The sequence below is a fragment of the Pleurodeles waltl genome, chromosome 8, assembly GCF_031143425.1.
Source record: "Pleurodeles waltl isolate 20211129_DDA chromosome 8, aPleWal1.hap1.20221129, whole genome shotgun sequence".
Classification (NCBI taxonomy): Eukaryota; Metazoa; Chordata; class Amphibia; order Caudata; family Salamandridae; genus Pleurodeles; species Pleurodeles waltl.
Genome location: NC_090447.1, coordinates 10,631,341 through 10,646,933, shown reverse-complemented (window position 1 = coordinate 10,646,933; position 15,593 = coordinate 10,631,341). Strand labels below are relative to the sequence as shown.

At 44.1% G+C, this 15,593-nt stretch overlaps 1 protein-coding gene across 1 annotated transcript in view; it reads right to left on the bottom strand.

Moving 5' to 3' along the window:
- Window positions 1-15,593, bottom strand: part of LOC138249022 (pepsin A-like) — a 49,476-nt gene that overhangs the window by 27,338 nt on the left and 6,545 nt on the right. The window contains exons 2-3 of the mRNA XM_069203079.1: window positions 13,428-13,584; window positions 4,045-4,165 (exon numbers count right to left, since the gene is read on the bottom strand). Of these exons, the coding sequence (XP_069059180.1) occupies window positions 4,045-4,165; window positions 13,428-13,584 (278 nt within the window). The remainder of the gene's footprint in view (window positions 1-4,044; window positions 4,166-13,427; window positions 13,585-15,593) is intronic.

The following is a 15,593-nucleotide window of genomic DNA, read 5'->3' as shown; positions in this document are numbered from 1 at the left end:
CAGAAGCACTAACCCTCTAGATGCTCTGGTTTAGTTTCCTCCAATCTGGGTCTTCTATCACTTCTCCTGCTAAACTACTTCTATGGAAAGAAGACCAATTTTGTAAATGCATCTCATTCTCTCCCTCTCTCTAACTGAACCATGTTACTGAACATGGATCATCCTTCCATCAATATTTTCCATTCTCCTGAACTCCTGCTGCCTCTCAGTTCCCCTGCTTAATCTGCTGCCTACCCTTTCACCTCAACTTCCACTGTCCCCAGTGTTGACTTTTTTTCACCCTGTGTAGTCCAAGCTAAACTTGGAATATGACTTCATACCATAAGAAAGCAGCACTTCAGTCCTGGACACTTGTCCCACAGCACACCACACTGTGGATGTTGTAGTCTTGGATTGCCTCAGTTCATTAAACAGTACTCATACGCATGAATAATTCAAAAGAAATCTCAAGACTAGAGCATGGTGTGTAGTGGCTAGGTGGCACACTACATCCATCCCCAACTTAGTCACAACTACAAACAACGGGGTAAACTGAGTTACATGTGGAATGAATCCTTTAGCCACCACAGATCATTTTTCACGCTTTGGCAGAGCATGGGATTTGGCATAAGGCCACCTCTGGCTCCATGTGGGCAGAGTGTTCCCTTCCCGTCTCTCTGGTTCTTGGTTTACAGGTGTGGCAGGAGGCTTGTACTCTCCTGACGATTCAGGCAGGGTCACTTGAGGCGACAGTCCTATGTGCTAATTACATTTCTCATCTCTCAGGGCCTCCTCTTGGTGTCGTTCTTCCACAGTTGTTTTGATTATCATGAATAGGGAATGGACCTTGTTTAGTGGTAACCAAGACACATTTAACCACTACGTCTGTCCAGCCATCTTCCTATTTAATGTGGAATTCTGATCCTGGATGTGGATCTTGTATCGTGATTGCATTTCCTTCCTGGATGGACAGCAAGGTGGCCTTTTTTTTAATTATTTTCTTGCCTGCTCTCCTCCTTTGACACGCTTCAGCATCAAGCAGATTTGGAAGACACTGCAATGCCATCAATACAGAATCTATGAGGTGTCCAAAGAACAACTTGGTCACTGGCTCACATAAGGTAGTGCAGTGTGGCAATTTACTTGGGTGCACATAGTATTGTCCAATATGGGCTGTTGACATCCAATCTGATAGGTTTTGTATGGACCCCTCCACATTCTCTTGCTGTTCTATGCATTTCTGCAGGGTCTTATTTAGGGTTGTTATAAAGCTCTCTACTTCCCTATTTGCTTGAAGCCAGTGGGGTGTGTTTTTCTGTTGCAGATGGGCAGACCCTGGAAGTAGTCTTGGAGCTGGTCCTTCCAGAATGGCAGCCTGTTGATCGTGTTGACTTTCACTGATATGCTGAATGTCATAATGATTTTTCCAGCTTGTGTCAGATGTGCTCTAAGGACATTAAAGTGACAGTATCTTTAGCAGAGTGCTTTGTCCAAAAGTCCATCATAACTAGCAGTTGTCTCATGTCTGGGATTTCATGGAATTCTGCAGTTATTACACCACACTGCTCACACAAGGCTGACCATTCTGCTCCACCTGTGATTTGGAACTGTTAGACTTACTGCACTCGAGTTTGCACTAGGCTGACCATATGTGGGAACCAGAATTTTTCTCTTAACCTTGCCTTTTTATTGGTCATTTCTTGGTGCCCTCTGTGTTGTAATCTTATCACTCGGGTGTGGAGAGTCTTTGAGATGAGCATCTTGTGTCCCTTCAGCACCAGTCTGTCATGTGCGCTTCCTGCATGCTGCAGGCTCTTAAGGGCATATCGGCTCTGTGCATCTCATGTTCTCAGCTGGCCAAGAACATTTTCCATGATCCTTTTTAAAAGTTTGAAGAGCATTTGTACACTTTCATCACCTCGGGTGCAAGACTGATTTCTCCTGTCAGCAATGCTTGAGGGCATGTTGGTGGAAGCATGTTGGCTGGACCACAAGCTGGCATTGTTCCTCCATGTTATTGGCATGGCGGTTTGTCTGGACATGATGGCCCGTTGGGTCTAGGTAGTCGGTGGGGTTTTCATCTGTAGGCCAGTAGGAGATTGTGAAGCAGTGCTTTCATAGTTACATCACTAATGTTTCAATGTGGGAGGGGAATTTCATGAAAACCCCATTAAAAGGTAGAAGATGGGCTTGTGGTAATTACCCAGAATCCACAGCCGTACAGGTACAAGTGAAAGTGTGCATAGCTGGAGTGAGACTCTGTGAGAGGTCTTCCGGCCAAGCGCCTACCAGACTGGCATCAGCCAACAGTTCTGTGTCTTTCTGTGGCTAAAAGTACTTCGCTGTGTTGTTATGCAGGTTTGGTTGAGGAATTATTGCAAATGTTTTCTTTCTTCAGCGTCACATGACTTTTTTGGGCTTTTTGCTGAACGCTATTTTTGCTTTCTATAAATTCCTGTCCATTTTTCCTGTGCAAACCAGTGGCAAATTGCTCTAGCTCCTCCTTTCAACATGGTCAATTTGATATACACTTGATTGGTATGTTTACTTTACACATAAGCCCCAAGCATATGGTCTCATAGTGTAACCAAGGCCTGTAAGGTAAATGTCACAAGGGGACTGCAGCTCTCATTGTGGTACCCATTTCAGTGACAATGCAAACATGACTGCATGCTTGCCACGTAGCCTGGCTGTGCAGGTTTCAAATGCAAATTCCACCTGTTAAAATTACCCCATTTGTTAGGCCTAAATCTTTTTAAAGATTAATGTCTCTTCTAAGATATGCCCTATTGCCCATAGGGTAGAGTGCATGGTATTAAAAGTAGGACATGTAAATGTTTTATATTCCACATGCCCTTACAGTAGGAACGCATAAAGCTATTTTTACTATAGTGAGGCTGGCTGCTTCCATAGAGAAAAGCTGGATTACATTATAAGACCTTGTAATGCTAGTTTCAAGATGATAGCCAGAGAAATACTCTTTTGATTAGCAAAATCCAATTTAATGGTAACGTTGAATTGGTCTTTCTATTCCTGAAAATATACTAAACAAAAGTTTCCTTCTGCCTCTCTGAAGCTTCGGGGTGACTTTCTATAAGTATTCAATGGTCACCTGGCCAGTTTTGGTGTGACATTTTTCTATCTTTCTCCTTGGCAAACCCAGAGCAGCAGCCATGAAGCTACACACAGACAAGACTGTCCAGCTACTCATGGTAAGACACAGGAATGTCCCCTTTCATCTACAACTGCTAGTTATACAAGTGCTGAAAAAAACTGGAAAAACATAGGGACAATTGTGAGAGTGGTGGGCCTATTCCCTGGGTATCCCCCATGGTGGACGCAACAAAGCCAAAGTACCAAGGTGTTATTAGAATTTACATTGATCTGCTTCTCCTGATCAGAGCTATATAATGAGTACACCATCTGATGCCTATTGACAACCACATACTGGCCAACCTCAAAGAAGCACAGTAATTACTGTGGTTCCCACGGATGGAAGGCAGCATACAATTCCCCAGTCCCAAGCTTGTTTCTTTCAACAAATCAATATCTTCCTGGGAATGTCTGATGAAAAAAAAAACTTTTAGTGTGGCTTTTTCGACCTTTGCCCTTTCTCATATCCTGTTATCCACCACACCCAATGCATTCCTCACTGAATCTCACTCTTGTTCCACAGGCAGGCTCTGAAAAGTGAGCTTTAGGTGCATGAAGGGAAAACTGGTTTATCTTTCTGTGTCTTCCTTTTAGGAAGTGTTATTGCACAGTTTAAAGCCACATTGACCCGGTGACCTCTCTCTCAACTCCAGCAAAGCATATTTTCTGTTTCACAGCTAAGTGATAATAACATAATAACAAATGAGGACTGATGATGGAGGTCTGCTTACCAAGGGGAAGGCATGGGGCGATGCTGTAATGCACTGTTTAGTGGTAGTAAGTGCAATAAGGGATGTCTAGCACGAGTTGAATCTATGAATCTCAAGGGGCGTGGCCTCAGCAGGAAAGGCGGGGTTTGTGAGAGGCATTAATACTTCTATCTATCCAATCATGGTTCTTGTAGATACTTACAGCAGGCGGCAGAGGTGTTGCAGAAGACAGATGGGACCCAGAGATTGGACGAACCTGTGTCGAACTGCACGTAAAACTTCTGGGGCGGAGTTCCAATGGTGATTAATCCAAAATAGGAAAGCTATGTGAGAATTAAGAAGGGGGTTAAAAAAAGTCCTTAGACTTCCACTGCCTTCACAATCGTTCAGGTTCCTCTGAGTGAGGCTGATAAATAAACACATCAGTTTAAAGGGTCAGAAATGTACCCTTCGCATGGTTTCCTCCTAAAACGTGAACAGATTTCCAGCTTTCTGAAAATTCCCCCCCAAAAAATCCTTACATGTATTGATGAACATCTATGAGGATATATTTCCTAGAGCACTTCTGCTGCATAACACTGTCTTCTAGGCACTGAATTGTAGTCAGACAACCAGTAGGAGCACATGAGACAATATGAGCTATTATTTCATCTTCGTTTATACCTGGACTATTGATTATGGAAGAGCTTTGTCGAACGTTTAGCCGAATACACACACAATCCAACGCTTTCAGAAGTTTACATGTTTAAAAGGGGTGACATGTTTGGGACCTCATGGAAGAAGAAGAAGGTAAAGGTATATTTAAGGGTGCTGTTCAACAAACAAAAATCCAGCTTACAAGTCGTGATGTCAGTTTATGCAAAACCAGACATAAGAAGAAGCAGAAATCCGCCTGTTTTCCAAACAACAGCTGAAATCACACCACACTGACCAGCACTTACAAGGCATGGTGGACACATATAAACCTCAAAATGAGTGAAAGCATAGAGCTTTGAAAGAGACACAAATATGCCAAGGGCACCCTGTGCCCCCACAACAGAACATTGTTTAAAGGTAGCTTTAAAAATTGGATTAATAACTAAAGGGCGGATATATCCCAGTGTTCGTAGGAGCTGTGACTAAGCTGAGTGCAGTGATCTGCCTCAAACACACCACAGGTTTGTGTCAGGATTCCGGGGATTATCATTGGTTGCTTGGTACAGCCAATCAGGCTTCTCTCAATGGATGTGCAGTTATACAAAGCCACATCACAAGAACATCAAACTTCGGAACTAAATAAAATAAAACCCCAAGTTATTAACAAACAAAAACCTCAAGAATTACAATTGCAGACAAATGACACAGCTCTGGTTCATTATGGGACATTAACCAAAGCACATATGGATGCTTTTTTACATATAGTGTGCACATATGTAAAGTAATATAAGAATGTTATTACAACCCTGACCACGATTTTCTTTTCAAAACCAACCACTGAGGGGCATCAGTAAACTAGTTCAGCAATAGAGCAATGCTCCCCCATCCTCACCCCCACAACAGAAGGAAATACCAGTTTGTGGAGGAATGTTGTTCTTTAAAACGCAGTTCACTTAAGCATACAAAAGTACATCTTTAGAAAGCAGATGTTGAAAGCAAATGTCAAACTTTCAAGTCTCCTAGCTAAATGTTTACAAGTTCAGCTCTGGTGCCCCAATTGTCCCCACAGCTTGTGTGACTGTTCTCTCAGAACCAAGCCATGGACTTCAGTGGGAGAGGGGTTGTAAACATCTCTTCAGTACCATTGACATAAAGCCCCTAAGGTCTTGCTGCATCTTATGTAGGTCCGACTCCTTCTTGACTAATGGATGTCGCCATCTTCTCATTCTCAAACTAACGTAGCTGCCATCTTTCACGGTTTACGCAGAATCATTGTCATATCTACTATTAGATGCAGATGTCGTCTGACCTTAGCTTTCTAAGAATTCTGAAAGTGTGAAGGACTTCTTTGATTGATGACACAGAAACCTCACCGAAAGCTACCTCGGTCTGGGTCAAATGCCTACTTTTCACCATATGAAGATTAACTATGAAAACGTACAGACATGTAACCAAAATAGTGTAGTCTGAATTGACATCCTTTGCCTTGTGTTTATAAGCAAATGTCTGGGAGGCCCACATTGATGCACATAATCTATGTTAGACATTCCTAGCTGTATGTCAGAAATTCTAAGACTTAACATATAAGGACAACCACTTGACCACTTGTCAGGGTTGTTCCTTTGGCCATAATATCATATGAGTTCTGACAGAGATGGTCTCACCTGCTGGCAGACACTTTGCTCTCAACAGGTGGCACCTCTCGCTTGAAGCCTAAGGCCAGTAAATCTGAGTCCCGGAAGAAGAAAGACTGACTGCTCCCCAGCAAGTGTCCACCCTTTCCAGGGAACACTGTCTTCACACTTCCACTGGTAAAGCTTTTGCTGTCAACAAGGTATGTAGTGAGTCACTACTTCCTAGGAAGCTCCAACCTGCAAGTAGCTCTGCCTTCCATGCTCTCTTAATATAGTGCATAGAAGTAGATGTTACAGTGATGTATTTTAAATCACCTTTTAACAATGAATTTAAATGTTAATTTAATTCTTGTTATTCATAACATCATTTTGCTTTTTTATCATATTCTGTGTAGTTGTTTCAGATGTAATGAGAAACAGAGCATTCTTCTAGTAATAAATAGTATTTACTTAAAGTGTTCCTTCTCCTTTTTACAGTTTGTGGGTTACTGTGAATAAGAAAATAAGGATTGTTGCTGTTAGCAAGGTGGCCCTGATCCCATTAGGGGATTGTTAGTAACCCAAAAGCAATACCTCAATGCCAGTTGCACACTGAATAGTGTTTTGTGAGACTACAATAACCTGTCTTTCATAAGCATCTCTGGTGCACAGAACTGAGTTCACCTGTGTCACCTGTGGGTGAAAAAGCACACCTTGTAGAGACACACTAAATTTGTAACATATGCATCATCATAGACAAAGGCATGATTTCTACTATTTGTTGCTTTTTTTCAGCTCTCCCTTTTTATTGGCACTCACCTCTCCTTACCATCTTTGGATAAATAGTTCAGAGAAGTTAGGCATCTGGGATCTGTCCTTGGGAGGTCCAAGTGGCCAGCTTTCCTGCCCAGCAGAGTCCTTCATGTAAGCAGAGACTCAAGGACTAGCCACAGACCTCTTCTTTGGGGTCAAAATGTTCAGGCAGCATCTTCTGAGATCTCCTCTCTGGGCAGCTTTCTGTCTCCAGGGTGGTGTGAGCAGATTGTTAAAATGTTGACTCCTACAGAATGGTGAAGTTCCTCAAACCTAAGTTCCAAGGCAATTCTTTTCTATCTTGTAGCAATGGCCACCCTGTGAATCACTTCTCTATGAATCATGAGGTTGCATTCCTTGAGTTCACCCATGCTATAGTCAGTGAAAGCCCTCTCCGTATGAAAGTGAATCACAGCCCTTCTGGACACCGATATATCATCGCCCATTGGAGGGAGGTGCCAGGAAGCCTTTGTTTTGATTTACTGCAGGGGCTCCCCTTTCTCCTGTGTTTGGACTGACAAAAGGCCTTTGCTAGTGTGGTGAGGCTTCCAACCCCACCTCCCTTCCTTTCCAAGAGGAGCTAGTGAGACGGCGGACCCTTTCCCATGGTAGAGCGCAAGTTCAGCAGGACATTCACATCTCATCAGGCTCTCTGGATGTAGGAAAATTCAAAACTTCACGGGAGGCAGCTGCGAGTACTAGCCAATCATGAGCATCATGCAACGGGGACTGGGTCTGAGACCAGTGGGTGGAAATGCAAAGTTTAACATTATTGATACAAATCATTATGCTGACATTAGTACTAATGTAAGTTTTATAAGGCTTCATATATGTATCAACTGGCAGAATGTTGCAAGAATGACATTTCATGGAGATCATAGCAGAAGCTATAAACGTTCGGTTTTTTAAACCACTGGGCAATTTTTATAGTAATAGAACCTTTAAGCCCTTGTTATCTTTAAAACATAACATACATGTGTTCTGAATATTAGCGTGTTTTTTAACTGGGCACTCTGCACATCTCTGGATGCTCCAGGATGAAGCTCACACCAGCAATGATCACTTACGTTACAAGCAGAGTTCTGAGTCAGGTGATATTTCCATCTGTGCAAAGTTATCAAGACTAGTGCTGTTGGTAGCTCAGTGGGTAACTCCATGGGGCCAGGGAAAGGCAATGCTCCCCATTACATGATTTTAGGGAATAGCATGCAGAAATTGTTGTTTCTGTGCCAATTTCATGTATATTCTCCTCCAGTTTTTAACAAACAAATTACAGCTGCTTTCAGTAGCCACATTTCGTGATCTCGATGAGACCCTTTACTACTATTGCTGGCCAAAATGAGTATTACCACTGTAGCCTTGGAACCCACCTTAGCGGGCTATATCGGCCATTAATGCCCGCTCTAGCGTTAAAGGCCTGAGCCGAAGGCGAGGGCTTTTAACAATGGAAAAGGAAGTTAATGCCAGTTTGTCCCAGCTACGAACGGCTATGAGGCTATTAGAACATTCCGCCAATAGAGGGCAGAATGTTCTAATAAACAAAACCATGTCCTCACAGAGCCCGAATGGGATTAAAATCACCTCAGGCTCTATGAGACCTTTGTTTACAGCTGTTGCTGTGAAACAGACATTTCAATGTTGAAGCTCCAGGCTTTTACCAGTAATTAGAAGCCCAGAGTTACTCCATTGTCTCCAATAGAGCTCTCAACATTCCAGCTTTCTAATAATAATGACAGCCATGTCAACAAGCTTTGGCAGAGCCAAAAGGCCTCATTTCTGTAAGGCTTCGACACCGTTTGACTTTGGCAATGCTTGTTGCCAAAAATAGTGAGTTACTGCCACTGATAAATAGCATCAGCTAAAAACAATCAAACTCCCCCCACACACATAAAAATGGTCATAGCAGCATGACGCGTACATGTGGATTCATTAACCCGTATACCTCATAGTATTGTGGTGGATATGTTTTCAACTCATAGCAGGGCTTCCAAGCATATTCATGTGTGCATCATAGCCCCATGGCAGACATTTCTTTTTTTTAAAAAATACTTTTTATCTACTGTTCCAAGGCAGCAGACACTCATTCTGAGGGAGTACATTACAAAAAGAAAAGAGGGCTGATTCACAAAATATAAGTACGTGATTCAACTATTTTAAAAATAAATACTATTTATGTACCATTTTATAAAGTATTTGTAAGAGTAATTTATATGTATTTATATTTTAGCAATTTTAACAATGCAGTTTGAGTAACCATTATTCCCTATAGGGTTTTATGTTAAGTCCCTACCTCTATTTTTTGTGTGGTGGGGGTTGCTGGTCATGTGTAGTCCTGGACTTACTACTGTTTCTTAGTAGTAACTTACACTCAGTGTTTATGTTTACCTAAAAGTAGTAAACTTACTCAAACATATAAAAATACACAAAAGTGTAAGTTGCAGCTGCTGAGCCCTCCCAATAAGGAAACTGTGCCATGCAGAGGAAGAGCAGAGGGTTGATGGGAGATGCATTGGAGATGGAACGTAACGCGACACCTCTGACCGCGGGTGAGCTACTGGGGGGCAGTGAAGCAACACCGAAAGTGGGAGGGTTTGAGTGAAAAATATATTTAAACAGCTCAGAGGGCCGGAAAGGGAACAGTGGAGCAGGAAGTTGTTGATGCAACATGGGAAACATGGGGATGGGGACAGAGATGTGAGGAGAAAAGCTGGGCACTGGGGAAAGAGTAAAAAAGATATACTCCCAAGGATTGCCCAAAAAGGAAAAACCACAGTGGCTCCCTAAATATAAGCTGTGGAAAGACAGAAGTCATCCATCCTCAGACGAGGGAGTGATTTCAGCACATGCTCCTGCTGCCCTGCGACTTACGTGGCACAATGAATAGATGGCACTTCCGGCCAGCACCTACTGAGGCACTTGCGTGAGGGGCTCGTTCTGAAGTTGGGGGTGCAGAGGACAGTGCTCTGAAGGGTGTGCTATTTCTCGAAGTGTGTGGATGAATGCCATGAGCTATGTCATTACACAGCTATAGTGCTTGCTGAGATGTTACTAAAACTGTTGAGCACTGAGGGGCAGATTCACCCTTTAGCGCCACCCAACCGCCACTGTGTGTGCACCGTATTTAAAATACGGCGCACCATGGCGCAGGGTATGAGGCAATAATGCATTTTTTTTTACGCTATTGATGTACTCTGCAGGAGTAGTGCCAAAAATTCGGCGCTACTCCTGCAGAGTACATAGGGGCCCACTGTATTCAATGGAAGCCCCCTTTTTACTCTTGCTCTGAGCAGGCTTTAAAAGTGCCGAACAAAATGATGCAAGGAAATCTCTTAGATTTCCTGGTGCCTTTCTTTCAGCCCCCCTAACGGGGGAAGCCCCCTTTGCATACATTATGCCTGGTGCAGGTTGAATGTAGCATAAAGGGTTACAAAGTGGCGCAATGCATGCAAACAATGATGCTAATGTGGCACAAGGAGGCGCTAGGAGCTAATAACTATGCCCCTCAGTGTCTCTGGTGTGCTGCGTCCTTACATAGCCTGACATGACAGGGAATGTGCAAACTTTCTTTTTCTTGGAGCTATGTTGCTGTACTATGAAGCTTTTTTGAGTGATCTGCTGCAGATCTTGCCAGAATCTTTACATCTCTGTTCTTTACAAGGATTCATAGAATCCTGAATTTGATGAAAAAGTGACATTTTTATGCTGAAAATTCACTAGACATGAATACAGGGTCCGTACTCCTTGCATGCACCATCAGCCTCTGCATGTGCACATCTATTGGTATTTGCTGGGTGTGAACGTAGCTCAAGAGCAGTGGAGCACTGAACAAAGGTCATGGCCTTGAGTAAGACAGTCATTGGGAAAAGGTCAAGGGTCGACTGTCAGGTCAGAGGTAGTGCTCCTTGAAGAGGTGACTCTTCAGGTATTTTCTGAATTGTAGGAGAGTTTGCGCTGATCTGATGTCTATTAGGATACTGTTCCAGATCCTGGGTGCATGAATGGAGGAGCGTGCCTTCTATCTGATGTCCTTCTATCTGATGTCCATCAGGATGCTGTTCCAGATCCTGGGTGCATGAATGGAGGAGCGTGCCTTCTATCTGATGTCCTTCTATCTGATGTCCATCAGGATGCTGTTCCAGATCCTGGGTGCATGTATGGAGGAGCGTGCCTTCTATCTGATGTCCTTCTATCTGATGTCCATCAGGATGCTGTTCCAGATCCTGGGTGCATGAATGGAGGAGTGCGCCTTCTATCTGATGCCCATCAGGATGCTGTTCCAGATCCTGGGTGCATGTATGGAGGAGCATGCCTTCTATCTGATGCCCATCAGGATGCTGTTTCAGATCCTGGGAGCATGAATGGAGGAGCGTGCCTTCTATCTGATGCCCATCAGGATGCTGTTCCAGATCCTGGGTGTGCCTTCTATCTGATGTCCTTCAGGATGCTGTTCCAGATCCTGGGAGCATGAATCGAGGAGTATGCCTTCTATCTGATGTCCTTCTATCTGATGTCCATCAGGATGCTGTTCCAGATCCTGGGAGCATGAATGGAGGAGCGTGCCTTCTATCTGATGCCCATCAGGATGCTGTTCCAGATCCTGGGAGCATGAATGGAGGAGCGTGCCTTCTATCTGATGCCCATCAGGATGCTGTTCCAGATCCTAGGAGCATGAATGGAGGAGTGTGCCTTCTGTATTTTTCCTTCTTGTAATATTTTGTCTCCAGTCTAGAGATGTGCTGACTCTGGCCTTGTCCTGAGGCAGAGCTGTCTTGATGCCAAGTCAGCGGAGGTCTTGTTGTTGAGAGGTTTGATGCTGCTCAATCTGAAATTGATCCGAGCTGGAAGGGACATCCAGTATAGCTCTTTTCGCATAGAGGTGATGAGGAGGAACTTCTTCAAGCCCTTGATGAGCTGTCTCCCTGCGTGTAGGATACCGTTCACTGGAGCCAGTGCCATACCATGGAGACAGCTGACGAGGCTGCTCCATCCATCCAGGCGTAGTTTGATCATCAGCTCCCCACCATCTCTCTGAGATTATTTATTTGTCATTTTTATTAGCACTTTAGAATATAAATGCAAACACCTAGAAACATCTCTGGTACAACCAAGACCACCATCCCAGAAGGATAACATCACCATGTGTTACAGTGTTTCCCTCTCTGAGAGTAAGTTGTGCATTACGTCCAGCAGTGCAGTCCAGCAGAAGTACCGGGTACTAAAGCCCTCAGATGGTGCCTTCGTGGGAAATGTACATTGTGTTGAATGGACAGCGTGTGATGGTGAGCAGGGATGTGGGGAGGTTAATGGCTTGAGGTTTCTGCAGGAGGTCATGTAGTCAGGTAATTGCTTGCAGAATTGCTATCAGACGTTGCTCTTCCTGTGGAACTAATAAATAATTTTTTAGGGAAAACATCATATTTTGCAAAAAAGGAGTTCAGAAGATGCCTCTTCTGAATAAGAAAGGAGAGACCGCGTGGACAATGTGCTACAGACAAAAATAATCTTTCTCACTCTGAGAGCTCATCCATTAGCCGAAGAGGATGTGTTTTTAGGGTTTTCACTGCGAGGGTGAATGGGGTTTGGGGCTGGCTGTACTTTCTCTCTATGATGAGTATTGTGTGAGTTCGGGGTGGAAATGAACTGTAGGCAAGTAGTACAAAGAGGGAGGGGGTTTTAGAGGTGGTGGATAACTTCAACTTCGCTCTCTAAGTTCAACAGAATATTCAAAGTTCCCGCTTCCACATCTTCATCCAGCCATGGGTACTACAAGTATTTTCTTAATGAAATGTTATGAGGGGATTCTCACAGGAATAACATTTTAGTGTGTTTTTCACTTACAAACTACACTTAGAGGAAGCAAGACATTTAGGCAAAGCAAGTCCTTAAGGGGGATTTACTAGGCCACACAAAGCCACCTTGCGTGGCTCTCATAGTTTAGTGCATTCAAAGTAACGCAAGGCAGCGCAGATCCTTGTGTTACCTGGAGGCAGGGAGGCGTTCCATGGGTGGGGTATGAGCGTTCCCATGCATTGAGCCATGGTTTTTGATGCAATCCCAGATTCAAAAAGGTCTGCAAACCTGGAACTGTGCCCAAATGGTGGCCCTCCCTGTCCTAGGATTAATGAGGAGAAATAGCTTTATTTCTAGTCCTTGGTTCCACTTTGCATGCAGGCTGACTTCTGCGGCACGCATACAAGGAGGTATCCCTTCCTACAGAAATACAATCCTGCTTGGAATGCAGGCAACCTTGCAGCATGGTCCAGGAGTGCCTGCATTGGTGCTAGGCTGCACAAGGAGGGAGCAGGAGTGCACCTTAACTTAGAAGATGGGGCGCATTTCTGCTCTCTGCTTCACGCAACGCCGCACTGCATTGTGCGAAACCTTAGTACATCTGCCCCCAAGTGTCACTAGTATCCAGAGAACCCCATATTCTTGAAGTCATTCAAACTGGCAGTAAATAGAATCTGTACCAAGAGGTATGTGGATATTTAAGCTTGTAGTAGAAACGCACTCCTGTACTCACATCCAGGTGGTTGAACATCGGCTTGTAGGAGACCACAGCGTCTTCCGTTTGAGAGTACAGGCTGGCAGCCTTCTCCTTGTAGGTCTTCAAGTAATCCCTCAGCTTCCCCTCTTCCCTCAGGCGATCCCGGAGGGACTTCCTTTTCATTAGGGGAATCCTGAAGAAGTGGGACACCCAATGAGTAAAAGAAACGGAATACTGATATTGGAAAATATGCTCAGATCACTTTACTTGATAAGCATCTTGATTAACAAAACTGCTTTGAATTAATTCCTGAGATTCCCTTTTCAGTATAGTTTTTCACTCGCATGCAGCAAAACATTATGGGACTGATTTGAAACTCGGCAGATGAGTTACTCTGTCACAACAGTGATGGATATCCTGTCGCTGAAATCTAAATTCAATTATATTCTAAGGCATTTAGATGCTACCAGACGGAATATCCATCACCGTTGTGATGGAGCAATGCCTGGCGAGTTCCACATCAGGCCCTATGTTTGCTAATGAGAGCGAGAGGCAAAGACGGTGACTCGCGGCACTGCCCTGAGCCGCAAACCCACAAATGTGGCCTTTAATGGTATATTAACGGTTTGCATTCACAGAGAAAACATGACCATATTTCTTTAAAGTAGACATTTTGCGTATCAGCAGGGCTTTAATACCAGGCCAGAAAGCCAATTCTTTTTTAGACAAAGTTCTCCACATTTAAAGCAAACTCTTAGGTCCATATTTAATATACATTGCCGGGGTCGAGGGGCAAGACTTATATTATCTAGCAGAAAAGGTGCTTTGCCCTGGAAAGTGGAGTTTTCTCTGCAGAATAAGGCCCTGATTTAAGACAAGTGTTTCTGCACCCTGTGCAGAGCTACTTTTCTTGTGCCCCTTAGTGCATTCCTAACGCCACCATGTGTGCGCCATATCTAATATGTGGCACCTCATGGTGTTAGTTCGGGAACTAGCTAGTTTGGAGCTTTGCTGGATTAGCGTAAAAAATGTTGGCGCTAATCCTGCAAAGCCTGTTCAGGCCCATTGAAAACAATGGTGTGCCTCCTTTTAATACCTGCTCTGAGCAGGTGTTAAAAGTGCCAAAAAAAATGATGCAAACAAATCTTTTAGAGTTCATCACACCATTTTTTCAGCCCCCCTAACGGGAGAACTCCCCCACTGCATACATTATGCCTGGCGCAGGCATTATGTAGCGCAAAGGGTTACAAAGTGGTGCAATGCATGCGCAGCGATTTTGGCATCATTGGCGAGTTTGGCCTGGTTGACCTACATTAGCATAAAAAATTAAGCTAATGTGGTGCAAGGAGGCACTAGGGGATCCTAAATCTGCCCTTAAAAGCTTTGTGCTGCGCTGTGTCAAGAAGGCATTACTGCGACAGATTTGCACAAACACCTGTTTACACTTTACATAAAGACTGATCTAATAAGATTGCCAGACCTACCTTTGTGTCAAAAAATGTGGGATTTTTGACACAATTGTAAACAGTAAAGTGTATTCATTTCACAAAACAAATGACAGTGTGCATGTGTGCTGCAGTGCTGAGGACATATGAAATGCGTGGCTTTGTTCTGAGTTTGTCAAAGGTGCAGGAGAATGGACTGCAACGGCATGCTTCCAGTACAAATCCTATGCTAGACGGCGCACACTCGTTGCTGCACTATAGTCCGTAGAAAAAGGCCGCCCATAGCAGCGCCAGCCCGCGGATGGCAGCCGGAGCAGGCCACGCCCCGTATATATGTCTCTGCTCTGTGTTTACCACCTTGTGCAATGCAGGGCAGCAAGGTTGGTTGCTGTGCTGTATTACTTGACGACTTGTGAATCTGTCTTAGTTTTCATTAGGCAGATGTATCACAGCACTGGGAATGACAAACATCTGCCAAGGAATGAAAGTACTGAATGGGGCCAAGCCTAGCAGGACAGTAGATGTACATTGAGTTCAAGCTGGGCCACGCCTCTAAATCTTCTTCCCCTTGCAGGATAAGCTACATCACCCTCCACCTCTGTGCGGTGTGTCACTTTCTACAAGCCACCCTATTCTGTGCCTGAGGGTCCTTATGCATAAAACAGCTGCAGCTCATGAATACGTGACTGCCGACTTATGGCGGGCCAGCTCACTCAAGTGAAATACAGAGCAGCTGTTTAAAAGCCCTCTTCAAAAG